This window comes from Suillus clintonianus, assembly GCF_016758775.1.
Source record: "Suillus clintonianus strain FC179 chromosome Unknown DEU56scaffold_73, whole genome shotgun sequence".
Lineage (NCBI taxonomy): Eukaryota > Fungi > Basidiomycota > Agaricomycetes > Boletales > Suillaceae > Suillus > Suillus clintonianus.
The window spans coordinates 48379-67056 of NW_024539297.1; the positions used below are offsets into that span (position 1 = coordinate 48379).

The 18678-nt window shown below is 49.9% G+C and overlaps 5 protein-coding genes across 5 annotated transcripts; all 5 read right to left on the reverse strand.

The window, feature by feature from the left end:
- Positions 1–2660: 2660 nt before the first annotated feature.
- DEU56DRAFT_820683 (uncharacterized protein) lies at positions 2661–3144 on the reverse strand. The gene is made up of 2 exons (XM_041354086.1): positions 3122–3144; positions 2661–3057 (listed from the first exon to the last, which is right to left on the reverse strand). The coding sequence occupies exon 2, from the start codon at positions 2974–2976 to the stop codon at positions 2743–2745; it is 234 nt and encodes a 77-aa protein (XP_041205276.1). The 5' UTR covers positions 2977–3057; positions 3122–3144; the 3' UTR covers positions 2661–2742.
- A 7220-nt stretch (positions 3145–10364) lies between these two features.
- DEU56DRAFT_903269 (uncharacterized protein) lies at positions 10365–11591 on the reverse strand (the record flags this gene model as incomplete). Its single annotated transcript, XM_041356631.1, has 4 exons — positions 10365–10943; positions 11071–11179; positions 11259–11412; positions 11494–11591. The coding sequence occupies 4 exons, from the start codon at positions 11589–11591 to the stop codon at positions 10558–10560; spliced, it is 747 nt and encodes a 248-aa protein (XP_041205277.1). The 3' UTR covers positions 10365–10557.
- Positions 11592–12056: 465 nt separating this feature from the next.
- On the reverse strand, positions 12057–12940 carry DEU56DRAFT_530614 (uncharacterized protein). Its single transcript, XM_041346655.1, has one exon. The coding sequence runs from the start codon at positions 12808–12810 to the stop codon at positions 12169–12171; it is 642 nt and encodes a 213-aa protein (XP_041205278.1). The 5' UTR covers positions 12811–12940; the 3' UTR covers positions 12057–12168.
- An 871-nt stretch (positions 12941–13811) lies between these two features.
- Positions 13812–14197, reverse strand: DEU56DRAFT_820713 (uncharacterized protein). Its single transcript, XM_041354087.1, has 2 exons — positions 13948–14197; positions 13812–13883 (listed from the first exon to the last, which is right to left on the reverse strand). The coding sequence occupies exons 1-2, from the start codon at positions 14156–14158 to the stop codon at positions 13831–13833; spliced, it is 264 nt and encodes an 87-aa protein (XP_041205279.1). The 5' UTR covers positions 14159–14197; the 3' UTR covers positions 13812–13830.
- Positions 14198–17192: 2995 nt separating this feature from the next.
- Positions 17193–18586, reverse strand: DEU56DRAFT_530643 (uncharacterized protein). The gene is made up of 4 exons (XM_041346656.1): positions 18387–18586; positions 18146–18299; positions 17960–18068; positions 17193–17832 (listed from the first exon to the last, which is right to left on the reverse strand). The coding sequence occupies exons 1-4, from the start codon at positions 18482–18484 to the stop codon at positions 17447–17449; spliced, it is 747 nt and encodes a 248-aa protein (XP_041205280.1). The 5' UTR covers positions 18485–18586; the 3' UTR covers positions 17193–17446.
- Positions 18587–18678: the final 92 nt, after the last annotated feature.

Consider the following 18678-nt stretch of genomic DNA (forward strand, 5'->3'; position numbering starts at 1 on the left):
GCTTTTTTGATGTCCCACAAGATCATTCTCGTGTACGTTCTTACTATCACTTCGAGTTTTATCCTGACTTCCCGGCTCTCAGTTCTCTTCACGAAGCCCCCTCCACTCTTCCTCTGCACCGCAAGGAAGCACACTTCTTGGACGCTTATTCCACCGCAGCCCCTCCGATCCACATGAAACATCACCGTCCTCTCCTCTCGACTGGGCTCAAAACCTTTTGAAACGGCGCGGACAGAGTGGTCAAGGCATAGAGTTGCATGGGCGCAGCCCAGCAGTTGTTGAGGTCCCATATGCAAAGGGAAAACGTGTACGTTTTTTATCTTTCCAGATGTTCCACTCGACCTGACATTGTGCAGAGGAATGCTTCAGCGAGAGAGAAACGGAAAACGAGCTCACGGCCTCTCAAGCCCATTACCACACAGCAATCCAATGGTACGACTCAGACCCAGCCATCTTCGCAACTACAGGCACCTGTCTCCAATTCGTCCACCACAAACGCTGTCGGTGATGCCGCCGCAGCTTCAACGTCAACAAACTTGCGCCCTCATGCAACGATAAGACACGCTGGACGTTGGACTCGCTTCTGGCTCTTCATTGGTTGTATGTCTCCTGAATACACGGATAGTCGTCATTGATCTACGATTTCCTCGTCCCCTATGATGATTTCTTGAGAGCTTCTACCAGATCATACGCTTTTCTGCTACATTTAGAACTGTCCTTTTTCATACCACACGCCTCCTCATCTCCATCTGCGATGTATACCACACCGAAGCTATGGGGTCTAACTTATATTTCCATAAAATGTATCGCAGTCAGTACGTCTCGGCTCTTGAATCGAATCTGACTGATAGTACTTTTATGAAGAATTGTTTCTTTTGTTTGTATTATATTTCAACATCGCTGCCTTTTCTCAAGGAAGTGTGGGTGCTATCATTCTCCCTTGACTCATGCGCGGACCTCTGCTTCGTGTTGCCAAGCACCAGAGAAGAAAACCAGAGAACAACGTCTAACGTTTACCAACGAGCTCTCGATGCATGCGTTGACCATCATCACCCGAGATCTGTCTCACGGATCATTGAATGTCATTCACTAGACACTGCGAGCTGGGGAAGAACTCCATGTCTCGGGGACATCCTGCTACCAATGGACATTCACCTTGCCACAGACAGTTTAGTCCGGCTAGAATAATTACTTAGAGTTTTGGCATATCATGTAGCAATATAAGTTGTTGTTGCTGTTGATGGAGAAGCGTGTTGGTTTTGCTACCATCGGCCTCCATGACGTTGACTCAGTGCCGGAGTATTGATTTGCAGTCTGCTGTCGTTCAACGTTCACCCGCGTGCCAGTGCATCTCGTATCTCCCTCTATTTGGTCTGTCTAGGGCTTTGAGTAATTCGAACAGGACTCCAGCAAATGGTCAAGCCTGAGTCACAGACTACTCATGCTCGCAGTTTCTACCAAAGAGGTCATGATAAATGTGTACTTTTGCTCGTAGGACATCGCGAAGAGGAAACAATTTTGTAGGGCGATGATGTTAAACAATCGTCGAGTTACGAGGGAAGACGGAAGACGGAAGGCTAAAGGGCGTTGATGACGTAGGACTGGGTGGTGAACAATTGGACGAAGGCAATTATAGGGTAACTGAGTACATAGCATCTAATCAAGGAACAAACAACAACCACTGAGAAATCTCCAGATTTCAAAAAGAAAAGAAAAACATACAGCTACAACATTTCTAGGGTCCTGATGTCCATCATGCTGTGAACAGATGCTACGTCATTGACTAGTGCAATGATATCGTGGTCTGAGGCGATCCTCTTGACTCGTATTCTCCGCCGCGCTGCTGCACAAGCAAAAACGCACTGAACGGCTGTCCAAGGCGAACGATCAATCGCAACGCTCGCAAGTGAGATTCCGACTTGGCCTGTTCCTCTTCAACAGGAGAACTGCCGGGTGAGTGGTCTAACGGAGACTCAAGCTCAGACCAATCTCCCAAGCTTTCCCCGTCGTCTGTGAAGTCAGGCAACTGGAGGAGATGACCATGTATCCGTGCCACGAGGTCATGAAAATTCTGCCTATATGGTTGGTGCTGAACGTTAACTCTTAAAAGGATAATCGCATCATATGGACGCACCTTTGATGAATTGCTACTCTGATTCGGTAGAGCGAGAACAGCCTGAGTGATAGCAGTCTCTTTCTTACGCCCCAAATAATGATCTAAACACATGTCTGTCCTTTCAAAAGTCTATCCACCGGATCAACGATCAGAGATTTGAAACGATCCAAGACGTGCTCCTCGTCATCCAGTGTGCCATGCCCCGTAGTACCGATATCCACAGAGCCTGCAAGTCACACAAGCCTGTTGGTAAGCCGGGAGACTCGTGTGGAAAGCGAGTCAAGCTCTGCAGCAAATGACACACGAATAGAACAGTGGAATTCCATGTCTTGTGGTAGTGTAGCAGCAGCAAGACCAGTTATAGCCAGTGTAGCCGATTGTAAGGAGGTCGCGTAATCAGATAATATACTAGGCAAGATCATAGAGGTAGATGTCCCAGACACGGTATTCACGCTCGCGATGTGTTACAGAACCGAAATATGTATCAGTGTCGTGTACCTGCTGCGCGTCGGAGAAAGATTTATCAAGATTCGAGAGCACGACTGGCAGAAAAATACAGCGTGCAGTTGAATTGATGTCTGCGGCACATGCAATGAGACGAGAAAGAATGAAGCCAAAAAGGGAGCTCAGACAGAGACAAGCCCCTGACGCAAAGTGCAGATGAACGAATTTGCTGAAGAGAATGCCAAACCATGAGTAGGAAATCGATGATGCATAACGCAGTTATGAGACAAAATGTCAAGCCGCAGTAGAAGCAAAGGCCGAGGTCGAGAAGCAAGCCTGAGAAGAAGCCGAGTACAGAAAACGAGCATCAAAGGAGGGGGTAACGTCACAGGTGAGAAGATGGAGGTGAAGCACATAGAAGAATTCAGCCGTCTTCCAACGGATTGACGATGTGTGGGGAATACGATTAGGCCGAAGTAGCGGATGGTTTACGATGCCTATGTAGGAGTTTGTGAGATTTCTTGGGAGGAATTGGACACAGCTTGAAACCAAGCCATTCACCTTGTATCTTTGGACACTCTGCATGAACACGCACAGGCACAACTGCAATGCTAACTTGACTTCCATCCCACAGCAATAGGGATTACGGAGTAGCAGATGGTTCTTGGGCGCTTCAACTGCACAGCCTATGCTGTACATAAGCTGTGAAGCGAACACGAGGATACAGCATGACAAACGTGCCAATACGCGATGAACTCAACTCTGATTTGACCGAGACGCTCATTATCCCCTACTATCCGCCCGTTGCTGTTGTCCTCGGTAAGTGATGAATTTGGAATTTTGTAGGTGAATGCTGAGACGACGCTGCACTCGGTAGTTGAAATTCTGGAATGTCTTCACCAACCACTAAAAAGAAAGAGATATCAGAAATAACGCCTCGTCAGAAATTTGAAGGACACGCCGATTGGGTCCGCGGAGCCACACACCTACTTGACGGACAGCGGATTATCACTTGTTCAGACGATGGCTCGCTGCGGGTATGGAACTTGGAGAGCGGGAAACAGATAGGGGAAGATTGGCGGGACGGTGACAGTGGAGTGATCTCTATAGCGTTGTCTCCGGATGGGAAGACAGTGGTTAGCGGGAGTAGTGACAGTGGAGTGAGGTTGTGGAGCATCGAGACAGGCAAGGTCATCGCAAAATGGACGGGACACACAAAGACAGTGTGGTCTGTCTGTTGGAGTCGAGATGGTCAGCAAGTACTGAGCGGATGTGGTGATGGGACAGCGAGGCAGTGGGATGTGGAGAGCGGAGAGACAATCCTTGAACCCGGGCCAATCAACACAGGGCATCTACGAGTGGACGCAGTCGTCTATTCGCCAGGCACCACCATGACTGCAACTGGTGGACGTGATGATCCCTGGGATGGAGATAACGGCGAGTGCTGGATTAAAATCTGGGATGCCAAGACAGGCGAGCTTGTCGCAACTCTCAAAGGCCACACGCATCTGGTGTCGTGCCTGGCTTGGACTGTGAATGGAAAAACGCTCATCTCTGGGTCACACGATCACTCAATTCGGACATGGAATACAAAAACATGGACACAGATCGCAGTTCTCGATGCGCACACCCCTGTTTATGGCATTGCAACATCTCCAAATGGCCGCATCCTCGCAAGCGCATCGGGCGACTGGACAGCACGATTGTGGAACCTCGACAACGGCGAGCCTATCAGTTCTCCACTCCAGCATCCAGATGATGTTAACTGCGTATCGTTTTCCGCGGATGGAAAAATAATAACAACTGGCTGCGATGACAACAACGCGTACACATGGGATGTTGCTACCATTTTGAAAGAAGCTGGCCTCGACGAACTTCTGTTGGATCCAAAGGTGAGTCAACGGGCATTCATTACATTCTCACAACTGAACACGCTCTGCCAGGCCAACAAGTCGGCACTCCCTGTACGTGACACCGTCTTCATAAACAGATTTCATTGCGTTCAAATAAATGCACTCTAGGAAAATGCTACACGACATTCTGCCCAACGGCGTCAACCTGCCCATCGGGTACCCCCGGGCTTTTTTGATGTCCCACCAGATCATTCTCGTGTACGTTGTTAGTATCACTTCGAGTTTTATCCTGACCTTCGTAATCTCAGTTCTCTCCACGAAGCCGCCTCCACTCCTCAGCACCGCAAGGAAGCACGCTTCTTGGCCGCTTATTCCACCGCAGCACCTCCGATGCACATGATACCTCACCGTCCTCTCCTCTCGATTGGGCTCAAAACCTTTTGAAACGGCGCGGACAGAGTGTTGAAGGCATAGAGTTGCACGGGCGCAACCCAGCAGTTGTTGAGGTTCCGTATGCAAAGGGAAAACGTGTACGTTTTTTTTATCCTTCTCAGACGTTCGACTCGATCTGACATTGTGCAGAGGAACGCTTCAGCGAGGGAGAAGCAGAAACCGAACTCACGGCCTCCCAAGCCCAATGCCACGCAGCAATCCAATGGTGCGACTCAGACCCAGCCATCTTCGCAACCACAGGCACCTGTCTCCAATTCGTCCACCACACATGCTGTCGGAGATGCCGCCGCGGTTTCAACGTCAACAACCTTGCAGCCTCATGCGACGATAAGACACGCTGGACGTTGGACTCGCTTCCGGCTCTTCATTTGTTGTCTTTCGCCTGAATACACGGATGGTCGTCATTAATCTACTATTTCCTCGTCCCCTATGATGATTTCTTGAGTGCTTCTTCCAGATCATACGCCTTTCTGCTACGTTCAGCCTTTCAAACCACACACCTCCTCATCTCCGCCTGCGATGTATACCACACTGAAGCTATTGGGGCCCAACTTATATCAAAATGTATCGCAGTCAGGTCGTCTCGGCTCTCGAATAGAATCTGACTGATAGTACTTATATGAAGCTGGTTTTGCTACCATCCTCCACAACGATGACTCAGTGCCAGAGTATTGCAGTAGCAATGCCATCCTTTGCTTCACTACACCGTTATCGGTAGCGTTGCTTCTAAATGTTTCAACAGCAGCGTCGCACTACCACAGAATGTATAGGTAGTCTGCGCGCATGGAGGCTGAGCCCGGAGCTATCGTTCACCTGCGTGCCAGTGCATCTCATATGTTGTTTTATGATTACTATGACTTGGGTTCTGAGGGAAGATGTAAGGCTAAAGGGCATTGATGATGTAGAGCATACACTGTGGATAGTGAATAGTTGGACGAAGGCGATTGTAGGGGGTATCTGAGTATATAGCATCCGATCAAGGTGCAAACGACAACCGCTCAAAGATCTCCAGTACTTCTTCAAAAACAAAACAGTTACGATATTTCTAGGGTCCTGACGTCCATCATGCTGTGAACAGATGCCATGTCTTTGACTTGCGCGATGATATTGTGATCCGAGGCGATCCTCTTGTATTCTCCGCCACGCTGCTGCGCTAGCAAAAATGCGCTGAACGGCTGTCCAAGGCAAACGATCAATCCCAACGCTCGCTCGCTCGATTCTGAGTCAACCAGCTCCATTTCTTCAAGCGAACCGGGGGGAGACTCGTCAGAATCGTGTAACGGAGACCTGGGCTCGGACCAATCTCCCAAGCTCTTCACCTCGTCTGCAAAGTCAGGAGGCTCGAGGAGGCGATGATCCCATGGACGGACAAGTAAGAATGTTTGCCGAGTGGGCTTTGTCCGCGAGAATTGGGGCAGCGTCGCTTCGGTGGTGATCAGCAGGTCGTGTAGTCCATCTGCCTTGACTCCGTATGTGAAAGGTTGGGTTGGACTACGCCTCCATCTGACTTCTGTGACAGGAAATGTGATGCAAGGCAGGCAGAGCCTGCAGTTTGCGAAGCGAGGAGTGCTTATGTTGTCAAGCAGGGTATGAAGTCTCGAAGCCAACTCCACAGCCACAGTATTATTTTGAAGCGAAGAGATGGCCGCCTGAATTTGATCTTCAGACAACGATGGTACGGTGCATGATGGAGCTGAGTATGAGGAAATGTCAGCCGGAAGACAACTATTGAACTCGGATGATTGGCCGACCCAGTCGAGGGCACTAATGTCGCCCGACCGAGCCACGATCTCCTGCAAAAGCCGCCCGAGAGCGTTTTGCTTCTTCTCGCCGTAAATTACAGGTAGGTGAACATTGAAGATGCCAAACAATGAGTATGCGACATCTTCCTGCAATGTAGTGGTGCGTGACGACGCCCTTTGAAGTCTCTCTCGGACGCCACTCATCCCAGGACTGAAGGAAACGAGAGCCTGTCGATCTATGCTCATCACATCCTCCAACTCCTCCATGATCGCAGCGGACTCTTTGTGGTTGGGAGAGTGGTCGTCACGATATAAGGTCCAGTCCTTTCGATAAAAAAGCACGACTTTCGAAGCCACGAGTTCTTGAAAAGTCCATCCTCGTTCGTTCCACTCACTCCTCGCTAGTGCGCCAGGCGCAGATGAAGACAAAACGTCCGAAAGATAGACGATAGTGAGCGCTGAATGATGATACCATACGAACATGGAGTTGACCGATTCTTGCAGCTCGACATTGTTAGTCCTGTCGATGCAGCATGTATCGCTCCACGCCCAGCGATACCCCGCATCGCGAACAATTTCGCAGAATGTCCGCAGCTTGACGACGCCGCCAAGCGAATTCATCTTGTACACGATCTTATCCTCTATGTCCTGCAGAAGCGGCTCCTTCCCTTCCCATCTGTGTGATAACATGACACGGCGGAAGTACGCCAGCACTGCATCTGCGATGAGCTCCATTGGGAGATCTGGATCTGTCATAGTCGATAACAGAAGCTCCTTGTACTGCGTGCTTGTTTTGAAATCGCTTATTTGTGCGTCTCGATCACATAAGAGGCCGGTAGCAGTGTTGAGCAGACGAATCGGGGCGGTGTTGAGTTGCGCGTCGATGACCCTTCGGATAGCACGTCCCGCATCGGTTGGACTGAGGTACTGTTCGCGTATCTCTGAATAAAGAGTTGAGTATCTCGACCCTTGTGTTACTCGAGGCTTACTTCGGATTTCTGTGTTAGGAGCAATGTCCAATTTGGTGAGCATCATGTCAAAGGCCTCGATAGCTTCGTCGTAGCGTTTTAAACCATGAAATGCCGTATGCTTCAACTGGTACCCAACGTAAGATGAAGGGTTAAGTTCAATGACCTATGTGTCGCCGAAGTGAGCATTGACGACGAAACAGCTTCAGTAGATGCTGTTGTACCTTGTGCGCATCTAGAAGCGCATCCTCCCATAACATTTTTTTCAACCTGGCCTTGCTGCGATTTGCAAAGATGGTATGGCTTGCAGAGCTGAGCTCGGTCGCCACAGAGTATGAATCAATAGCCCCGTCGTAATCGCTTCCAGCTAGGGCAGCGTTCCCGTTTGCAACACAGAGCGCACTGCATTCTTCCGTAAATGCTGAATGAAATCCGGATGAGGATTCTAGCAATCCAGCATTAATGAAAACTTGCCATCGGACCAATCAAGGTAGCTGGTTTTCGTATGTTCGTCAATGGTATCCATCATGTACCGGTATGATATGATCGCCTCTCCAAGTCTCCCTGCCCGAAGGAAGGCATGACATCGTTTCTGGTTTGCAATCGGCCACAGCGACTTGAGGTCCCACCCGAACAGCTACAAGATGCACGAGGTTGGGCATTAAAAGCAAGTTTAGTTAAATCATATTGACGTACCACCACGAAGTCCTCGCATATTGTATGAATGTCCGATGTCGACGAGAAAGCACTAGAGTTCACAGCGGCAGTCAAGTGGCCAGCAGCTTCGTCGTAACACGCGTCATGCAAGGCACTTATTCCGAGCTGAACACATAGATATGCCTGGTTACAAAGTGAAGAGAGGTTGTGTCAACGCTAGAACACTGGGCTTGATTGAGGTGCTCACCTCCACCACACAACACACACGAGTATCGTTATTCGGACAAACAACAGCTAGATGGCGGACAAGCAGCATGGCCTCCTCGTATTGACCTCCATTGAACAGTGCAATGGCCTGAAATTATAGTGAAGTAGGGAGTATAAGAGAAAGAAATTGACGTGCCTTAACCAAGAGAAGGAAATGAATTGTTTTTGAGTCTTCGTTCGCGAATATGAACATGATGTCAAATGCTATCCTCGCATCGCGGACCTGCCCTTTACCACACAGGGCGATGCCCTTGGACATGTAACCTGTCAAGGAAGCCCGAATGGCTATGGACTATGCCACAATGTAAGTTAGCCATTCGTACGGAAGCGATGATGTCAGTCTATCTCACCTTGAGCGCGTCATCAAGGGCGCGGTCCCAGTCGTGTTGTTGCGCCATAATGAGTGAGCGCTTGGCATATGATATGTAGTTGTCGAGATCTGCGTTAATATCTCGCGTGAATAGCCGTTCAGCGGCAGATAAGTCCCCCGCGATGCATGCATTGCGGGCGGTTTCATTAATGGTGAAGATCTGCATTGCGAAGCATGCTCAAATTGGATTATCAGAGTCAAGGACGGAAATATACCTTTGATGGCAATTTATTCGGAGCTTCCACTGGCCACATGTCCTTGGGTACTTCCCACTCTGAAATCATGGTGTCATCACCTCCACTAAGGATGTGCTTGCCGTCCATGGAGAAAGCGACACACCTCAGCTGAGCTGAGTGCCGGAAAACGGCGACGATTTGTCGATCCGAGAGCCGCCAGAGACAAACATGTTTGTCCTGAGATGTGGAAGCGACAAGTGTACCAGCAGGATTAATCGCAATGACAGTGATAGGATGATTGTGGCCCATCCAGGGATCACCGACCTGCTCCCAGGTGGTTGTATTCCACTCCCGAATGGTGGGATCGCTTGCATCGCCCACTGTGAGAAGGTGTGTGCCATCGGGCGTCCACACGAGCGAGGAGTTCCATCCTGTGTGACCTTTGAATGATTTGACAAGTTTCATCCTGTCTGGATTATAAATTTCGAGGTTCTCCTCTGTCGCGATCGCGAAAAAATCGCCAGATGGCGAGTACCGAACGCAGCGGACCCCACCACTGCACTTGAGTGGATTTCCTGCCGGTTGCCATGTTATAGTGCTCCAAAGTGTCGTTGCGGCCATTTTTTCTGGTGAACCAACGGCCAGCACTGTACCATCGGGAGAAAAGTCCAGCGCGGTGATCCACAAATGATCGGTTTGAATGGCTTGGGTGACGGATTCCCCAGTCTTTCCGTGCCATGCGATAACATCTCCGACACCATCACCGCTTGCTATCAATTGCCCATCCCGCGATACCGCCAATTTCGACACCTCACTGCCATGTCCCTCCATCTTCTTCAACATAGCGCCTGTCTTCAAGTTCCACAGACGAAGCATCTTGTCAGATGAGCCCGTAACCATACGTTGCCCATCGGGAAACACTGCTACAGCTCCGATTCGTATAATGTCTGTGTGATCTTTAAACTCTCGGTCAGGTGTGGTGCTTGGAAAGAACTGCGACATTTTACTGGAGGACGACGCAAGCTTGTGCTGGTTGAACTTTGCAGCTGCATTAGCCAGCCCCGTAGACGCCCAGGACAGATGAGGCTGTTAGCACTCACGCCTCCATGAAGGCTGCAGACCTTGCCAGCAAGAATCTATTCAACCAATATTCAATATTAGGGGCGTTCAAAGTTAAAACCAACACCCAACCTCGTGACCCTACGCGATGAGATAAGTACTTACATAAACCTTGTTGCCGAAAACCGTCGGATCAGCATTTCTAAACCATTTCATCCCCAAGCCTTTTCACCTGCGCAGCACGCACGCCTCTGCAAAAGTACCGTGATGTCAAGAATAAAAATTATAGTTTTAAAATTACACGTAGTATGCGCATTAAGTATGAGATGATAGAAACACAATATTTACAAATCACAGAAAGCATAAAAGCATACGCATATAAAATCGGCGGGAAATGCATAGTATCATAAAGGCATAAACGCATAGATCAGCACCAAAAAATCCACAAACGCTCACCACCCAAACGCAAGCTCCCTCCCAATCTGAGGATATCGACCCAGCGCACCAGAAAAAAATAAGAACAAAAGCGCCGCAAGGAACACAAGTTGTCGTTGCTGTTGATATAGGGTTGCGCTGGTTTTGGTTTTGGTACCGTCGGCCTCCTTCACGTTCTCCTTCTCCGAGTCCTCCTGCGGGGGCAACTCGGGAGTGCCTGGGTCAGCACCGGAGTATTGGGGGTAATGATGCGACACGCTTTCCCCCACTACTCCGTTATCGAGTAGTTTAGATATGCGACCTAGCGTCGCATCCAAGACACGCTCAACAGCAGCATCGTACTGTCGCACAATACGTAGGCGGTCTGCACGTGTCGATATGGTGTCTTCAGATGGCGTCGGTTCTGCATTGGAAGAGAACAAATGAGTAATGCGCATGAAGTATGAAACTCCGTCCAAGACACGTCCCGGGAGGACAAATAAAACCAAAAGTCTCCTCACGAAACAAACACACGAAACACGTAAACTCACCATACATCCAAACAACCCCCTCCGAATCACCCAACACACTCAAAGCAAGCCTCGATAACCTCCCCTTACACCTCTCCTCAAACGGCTGCATCCTCTCCAAATCAATTGCCTATCAAGTCAACATCACGCCAATCAGATCATGACATCCAACGTCCGAGAAAATAGAACGTTGTATAGGAAATACGCACCAAACACCGCTCCAACCCCCACTTCCCCCTCACCTCCCTAAAATCCAGCTCCCCCGTACCCGTAAGAACAAAATCATGCTTAAGCGCAGCCCATGGATCGTTCATCGGGGATTTTCCACGCGTCCATTCTGGTAGGAGATAAACGCGGACGTGTCTGTTGGCCCCATCAATATCTCATGGTCACGAATCAAGCGAGGATAGATATAGATATAGACAGAGGCTCGAGCTCACATACCCAGGTGGACAAGCATGCGGGAGCCGACTCCCGTGTTTCCACATGTGCACTAGGTGCTCTTGCGGTGTGCGCACAAATACTGAAGGGCGGTTACCCATCGTTGTGTGGTGTATGACGCTGGGAATGGTTCAGAAACCGGCTGCCAGACTCCTGTGGGTGGGCTATACTTGAAATACCATCAAATTAGAGGTATTTGTTCCGCGTTGCGATTTTCAGGCATCTTCTTGACGGGGGTATGATGAGATGCGTGAACAAGGCCATGCTGAGACGGCGTGAACAAAGCCATGACGAGATGCATGAAAACAACAGAGCCAAGGAAACCGGATGTAAAGTTTACAAGGTCTAGACGCCGCGAACATGCAAATTGCAATTTCGTAATACGATACAATTACGTCACACATACACAGAGGCGCTCATTAAACAAATCAAAACGTGATTCTGCAAGGACGTAGGTATGAACATCAATCAGGTGGTGCTGGTGTTGGTGTTAGGTTGGGGTTGCTGCGGCTGTGCCCTTCATTGGGATTGAGACTGCGGCTGGGGCTTCTGCTGGTGTTGGGACCTCCACTGGGCCTGCGGCTGAGGCTGAGGCTTCCACTGCAACTGCGGCCTCTGCTGAACCTTAGGTTTAGCTTCCAAGGATCAAAGCTAGCCTCAGATTTCCCCCAGCCATCATCATCGTCCGCAGGCTGCGCCTCCACCCTCCTCAGGTTCCTCTCCACCAGCACCCCACCCAAAATTCGACGTATTCCGAGTCCCCCACGCATTCGGAGTCTCAACAGCAACAGATTCCGCGTCGTTGATGCTCTCCTGGCGCTCGATAGCAGCAGCAGACACGATCGCCCGCCAGTTCGACTTCACAGCCGCACCGCGACCTCGGAAAGCACTATCAGGAGCGCCACCGCCACCGCGCTCAGAACCTCCTCCACGTTCCCCACCGCCTCTTCCAAATTCCCTCCCCTTCCCCCTGCCTTTCCCCTTCTTAGTATCCCCACCCACATGATTCTGTGCCCTATCCGCATCCCTCACCTGCTTAGCATACTCCCTGCAAATCCCCTTCTTGCAAATAATCCCATGCGCATTGCATATAATCGGCTGCTCCTGCTCCTTATCTTCACCCAGCTCCCTCCGCTGCGTCTCAGCATCCGCAGGCGCGTCGTCCCACGTAACCCCCTCCGCACTTAGATAATCAGACCACACCTGCGTGCTCATCGGCTCGTCCCACTTCCCAGGCACACAGTTCTCGCAAACAGCTCCATGACAAAAGACGATCCTGCAGGGTGAACCCTCATTTGCTGGACGTCTAATGACGTCCATGTTCAATCTCGCGCACTTGGGTAATCAGGTTGCTGCTGAAGTGCAGTCGTGAAGAATGAGAATGGAAGTGCGACTCGTAGCAATGAAGACCGAGTGGTTCACCTCCCGATGACCGTGAAATGCAGGACTAGAAGATCATGCACGCAGAGAGGCCAATATACATACATATGTGAGTGAGCGCACAGTGTGATCTCCGTATTACCATCCTGAATATTAATCAGTTGCACGGTGATTACTCTGCAAGTCACCAGCGAGGAGAGATGAGGTTCGAGTGGAATATTGAGAGACAGGTTGGAGATATCGGCACACGTCGAGATATTATGCGTTGGATGCAGGGAAGGCATAGAGAGAAGATAATAGCAGACATGATCGTGACCGCCAGTGTTGAAGCTGGTGACCTTGAACAAGCGAGCCGAGTTAGAAAGACTGAAGTTGATATATATCGATTCCATCGACTTACGTCCGATACTTTAGCTAAATCACCCCTCGCTGATGGACGTGCCGAACGATTTAGGACGGTGATCAGTGCCAACCGAACGATGCCGGAGATTCAAGTTTGAGGGCAGCGAGAGAACCCGACATGAAATGACCGCACATCATGATACCTCACTGCACTCAAAGGACTTGTCCTTTCTGTTAACCGTAGGTCGGACAGTCGACTCTGTTGTGTGAGCGGTGATTAGCTAACTGAACGATGTCGAACCTGTTAGCTTCAAGTTTGAGGGCAGCGAGAGAACCCAGCGCGTGACATCAATCACACTATGAGATCACTCTCTGCACCCAAATGACTGGCTGGTCCTTCCTGTTCACTGCAAATCGGAAATTTGCTCTCCTGTGTAGTCGCATATTGGGCCTCTTTATGTTGCTAAGTGATCATCCTGTGGGGCCGCATATATGGATCGATATCGAGATAGCTGAGGATAAGGTCCATAGGGCACGAGCAAATCAATCAAGTCGAGGTGTCAAAATCATATTAAGATTGGTAAGCGACGTCTACTCACTGCGCCTCAAGTCCCACTCCTACCCGGTGGGGACTTCCTCAGATAAGGAGTCGGTGGTTGAATTGATCAAGCCTGAAGTCGAGTCAGGAACCCTAACGTCAGCATTCCATGTCAACTCATCCAACAAGATACGTACTAGAACCAGAGCTGCGTAGACGCGAAACCCGTGGAGCTGAAGATGCGAGATAAATGGAAAAGACTGATGCGTCTGTGGGGTTGTAAGGTACCATCAATATTCGTACCCACTCCTCGACGCCCGAAACAGAACCGATCAATTCAGAATCGTAAATTCCAGTGGTGCATACAGGCAGCATCCGACAGAATTGGAAGAGAAGAACGAAGCGCATAGCAGGGAATGTTCCTTCGCCTTTTTCGTAAAATGGTTCTGTAAGCAGAAGGCGACTCAGAGGGGTCCAATTGTGAATAGTCACAACATAAATGTCTGACCAGGAAGCAAAAGAACAGTGAACTATGAGGGAATGTCCCAGAGCCAATTAGATAACGGGCGCTAGCACATGGGCAATATAACTCACTGGAATGCTAACCCATCTTCCCATGGAACAGCAGCAGATATCGAGGATGCACGAGAACGCTTCACAGCGAGCAGGCCGGGTCTTATCTACTTGTCGAGAACTAGTTAATCATGGAACGAGACTTTGTGGGATATAACCTAGTGGACGCTGACAAATGAGGTTTGGGCGCTTCAACTGCACAGCCTATGGTGTATATAAGCTGTGAACACGAGGATACAGCATGACAAACGGACCAAGAAGAGGTGAACTCAACGTGACTCTGACTTGACCAAAACGCCCATTGTCCCCTACTATCCGCTCGTTGCTGTTGTACTCGGTAAGTGATGAGTCTTGAATTTGATGGGTGAAAGCTGAGACGGCGCTGCACTCGGTAGTATTCATTCTGGAATGTCTTCACCAACCACTAAAAAGAAAGAGACATCAGCAATAACACCTCGCCAGAAATTCGAAGGACACACCAATTGGGTCCGCGGAGCCACACACCTACTTGAAGGACAGCGGATTATCACTTGTTCAAATGACGGCTCATTGCGGGTATGGAACTTGGAGAGCGGCAAACAGATAGGGGAAGACTGGCGGGACGGAGGCAGTGCAGTGTATAGTATAGCGTTGTCTCCGGATGGGAAGAAAGTGGTTAGCGGGAGTAACGACGGTGGAGTGAGGTTGTGGGGCATCGAGACAGGCAAGGTCATCGCGAAATGGACGGGGCACACACAGGCAGTGCAGTCTGTCTGTTGGAGTCGAGATGGTCAGCGAGTAGTGAGCGGATGTAATGATGGGACAGTAAGGCAGTGGGATGTGGAGAGCGGAGGGACAATCCTGGCACCCGGACCAATCAACACAGGGCATCGGCAAGTGTTCGCAGCCATCTATTCGCCAGACACCACCAGGATTGCAACTGGTGGACATGATAAGCCCTGGACTGAAGATGATAATGAGTGCTCAATTCAAATTTGGGACGCGAAAACAGGCGAGCTTGTCGCAACTCTCAAAGGACACACACATTCGGTGTCGTGCCTGGCTTGGACCGCGAATGGAAAAACGCTCATCTCCGGGTCATCCGATTGCTCGATTCGGACATGGAATACAAAAACTTGGAAGCAGATCGCACTTCTCGATGCGCACACTGCCGATGTCTGGGACATTACAATATCTCCGAATAGCCGCATCCTCGCAAGCGCATCATGGGACAAGACAGCGCGATTGTGGGACCTCGACAACGGCCAGCCCATGGGTCCTCCACTCCAGCATGCAAATGTGGTTTTCTGTGTCTCGTTTTCCGCGGATGGAAAAATACTAACAACTGGCTCCTGGGACAACAACGCGTACTCATGGGATGTTGCTACCATTCTTAGAGAAGTTGGCCTCGACGAACTTCTATTAGATCCAAAGGTGAGTCGACAGGCATTCATTACATTCTCATCACTGAACGCGCTCTGTCAGGCCAACAAGTCGGCACTCCGTGTACGTGACACCGTCTAAATAAACAAATTTCATTGCGCTCAAACATATGCACTCTAGGAAAATGCTACACGACATTCTGCCCAACGACGTCAACCTACCCATCGGGTACCCCAGGGCTTTTTTGATGTCCCACCAGATCATTCTCGTGTACGTTCTTAGTATGACTTCGAGTTTTATCCTGACCTCCGTGGTCTCAGTTCTCTCCACGAGGCCGCCTCCACTCGTCCTCAACACCGCAAGGAAGCACGCTTCTTAGCCGCTTATTCCACCGCAGCCGCTCCGATGCTCATGATACCTCGCCATCCTCTCCTCTCGATTGGGCTCAAAACCTTTTGAAACGGCGCGGACAGAGTGGTGAAGGCATAGAGTTGCATGGGCGCAACCCAGCCGTTGTTGAGGTCCCATATGCACAGGGAAAACGCGTAAGTTTTCTCTCCTTCCAAGACGTTTGACTCGACCTGATATTGTGCAGAGGAATGCTTCAGCGAGAGCGAAACGGAAAACGGGCTCACGGCCTCCCAAGCCCAATGTCACCCAGCAATCCAATGGTGCGACTCAGACCCGGCCATCTTCGCAACTACAGGCACCTGTCTCCAGTTCATCTACCACACATGCTGTCGATGATACAACTGCAGCTTCAACGTCGACAGCCTTGCGCCCTCATGCAATGATAAGACACGCTGGACTGTGGACTCGTTTCTGGCTCTTCATTGGTTGTCTGTCTCCTGAATACACGGATGGCCGTCATTAATCTACGATTTCCTCGTCCCCTGTGATGATTTCTTGCGTGTTTCAACCAGATCATATGCCTTTCTGCTATGTGTAGAACTGTCCCTTTTCATACCACGCGCCTCCTCATCTCCGTCTGTGATGTATAAGATACTGAAGCCATGGGGTCCAACTTATATCTCCACAGAATGTATCGCGGTCGGTACGTCTCGGCTCTCGAATCGAATCTGGCTGATAGTACTCACATGAAGGATTCTTTCTTTTGTGTGTGTTATATTTCAACATCGCTGCATTTTCTCAAGGAAGTGTGGGTGCCATCATTCTCTCTTAACTTATGCGCGGACCTTTGCTTCGTGTCGCCAAGCACCAGAGAAGAAAACCAGGGAACAATGTCAGCTTGACTCTCGGTCACGGTCAGGTAGGGTGCTTGGAAAGAGCTGCGACAATTTTACTGGAGGTTGACGCTGGTGCTGCTCGTCCTTCACAGCTGCATTAGCCAGCCCCGTAGACGCCCAGGACAGATGAGGCTGTTAGCACTCACGCCCCATGAAGTTTTCCCCGACAGTATACCTTTGGACTTTCCCTTGCGCAGTGCTGAGTGCGCACGCCTCTCTAAATGGGTCTAACTAAGTTCACAGAGAAGCAGCATCATATGCATCACAAAGAGCACAAAGGACCTTAGGGTGTGGCTGAAGTTTGGCTGAGGTGGTGAGTACCGTGATGTCAAGAACAAAAATTGTAGTTTTAAAATTACACGTAGTATGCACATTAAGTATGAGATGATAGAAACACAATATTTACAAATCACAGAGAGCATAAAAGCATACGCATATAAAAACGGCAGGAAATGCATAGTATCATAAAGGCATATACGCATAGATCAGCACCAAAAAAAACATCCACAAACGCTCACCACCCAAACGCAAGCTCCCTCCCAATCTGAGAATATCGACCCAGCGCACCAGAGAAAAATAACCACAAAAGTGCTGCAAGGAACACAAGTTGTCGTTGCTGTTGATATAGGGTTGCGCTGGTTTTGGTTTTGGTGCCGTCGGCCTCCTTCACGTTCTCCTTCTCCGAGTCCTCCTGCTGGGGCACGTCGAGAGTGCCTGGGTTAGCACCGGAGTATTGGGGGTAATGATGAGACACGCTTTCCCCCACTACTCCGTTATCGAGTAGCTTAGATATGCGACCTAGCGTCGCATCCAAGATGCGCTCAACAGCAGCATCGTACTGCCGCACAATACGCAGGCGGTCTGCACGTGTCGATATTGTGTCTTCAGAGGGTGTCGGTTCTGCATCGGAAGAGAACGAATGAGTAATGCACATGAAGTATGGAACTCCGTCCAAGACACGTCCCGGACGGACACATAAAACCAAAAGTCTCTCCACGAAACAAACACACGAAACACATAAACTCACCATACATCCAAACAACCCCGTCCGAATCACCCAACACATTCAAAGCAAGCCCCGACAACCTCCCCTTACACCTCTCCTCAAACGGCTGCATCCTCTCCAAATCAATCGCCTATCAAGTCAACATCACGCCAATCAGATCATGACATCCAACGTCCGAGAAAACAGAGCGTTATAGGAAATACGCACCAAACACCGCTCCAACCCCCACTTCACCCTCACCTCCCTAAAATCCAGCTCCCCCGTACCCGTAAGCGCAAAATCATGCTTAAGCGCAGCCCATGGGTCGTTCATCGGGGATTTTCCACGCGTCCATTCTGGGAGGAGATAAACGCGGACGTGTCTGTTGGCCCCATCAATATCTCATGGTCACGAATCAAGCGAGGACGAAGAATATAGATATAGCCATAGACAGAGGGAGCTCACATACCCAGGCGGACAAGTATACGGGAGCCGACTCCCGTGTTTCCACATATGCTCTAGGTGCTCTTGCGGTGTGCGCACAAATACTGAAGGGCGGTTACCCATCGTTGTGTGGTGTATGGCGCTGGGAATGGTTCAGAAACCGGCTGCCAGAGTCCTGTGGGTGGGCTATACTTGAAATACCATCAGGTTACAGGTATTTGTTCCGCGTTGCGATTTTCAGGGTTCTTCTTGACGGGGGTATGATGAGGTGCGTGAACAAGGCCGCCATGCATGCTGAGATGCGTGAACAAAGCCAT

Excerpts from the sequence above, each read along its gene's own strand:
- DEU56DRAFT_820683 (XM_041354086.1), bottom strand. The coding sequence starts at position 2,976 with ATGTGCTTCACCTCCATCTTCTCACCTGTGACGTTACCCCCTCCTTTG.
- DEU56DRAFT_530614 (XM_041346655.1), bottom strand. The coding sequence starts at position 12,810 with ATGGACGTCATTAGACGTCCAGCAAATGAGGGTTCACCCTGCAGGATC.
- DEU56DRAFT_820713 (XM_041354087.1), bottom strand. The coding sequence starts at position 14,158 with ATGCGCTTCGTTCTTCTCTTCCAATTCTGTCGGATGCTGCCTGTATGC. Across the intron at positions 13,884-13,947 it reads TCTACGCAGCTCTGGTTCTA|GCTTGATCAATTCAACCACC; the intron begins GTACGTATCTTG and ends ACTCGACTTCAG.
- DEU56DRAFT_530643 (XM_041346656.1), bottom strand. The coding sequence starts at position 18,484 with ATGGGTAACCGCCCTTCAGTATTTGTGCGCACACCGCAAGAGCACCTA. Across the intron at positions 18,300-18,386 it reads CCGTATACTTGTCCGCCTGG|ACACGTCCGCGTTTATCTCC; the intron begins GTATGTGAGCTC and ends TGGGGCCAACAG. Across the intron at positions 18,069-18,145 it reads GGGGGTTGGAGCGGTGTTTG|GCGATTGATTTGGAGAGGAT; the intron begins GTGCGTATTTCC and ends TTGACTTGATAG.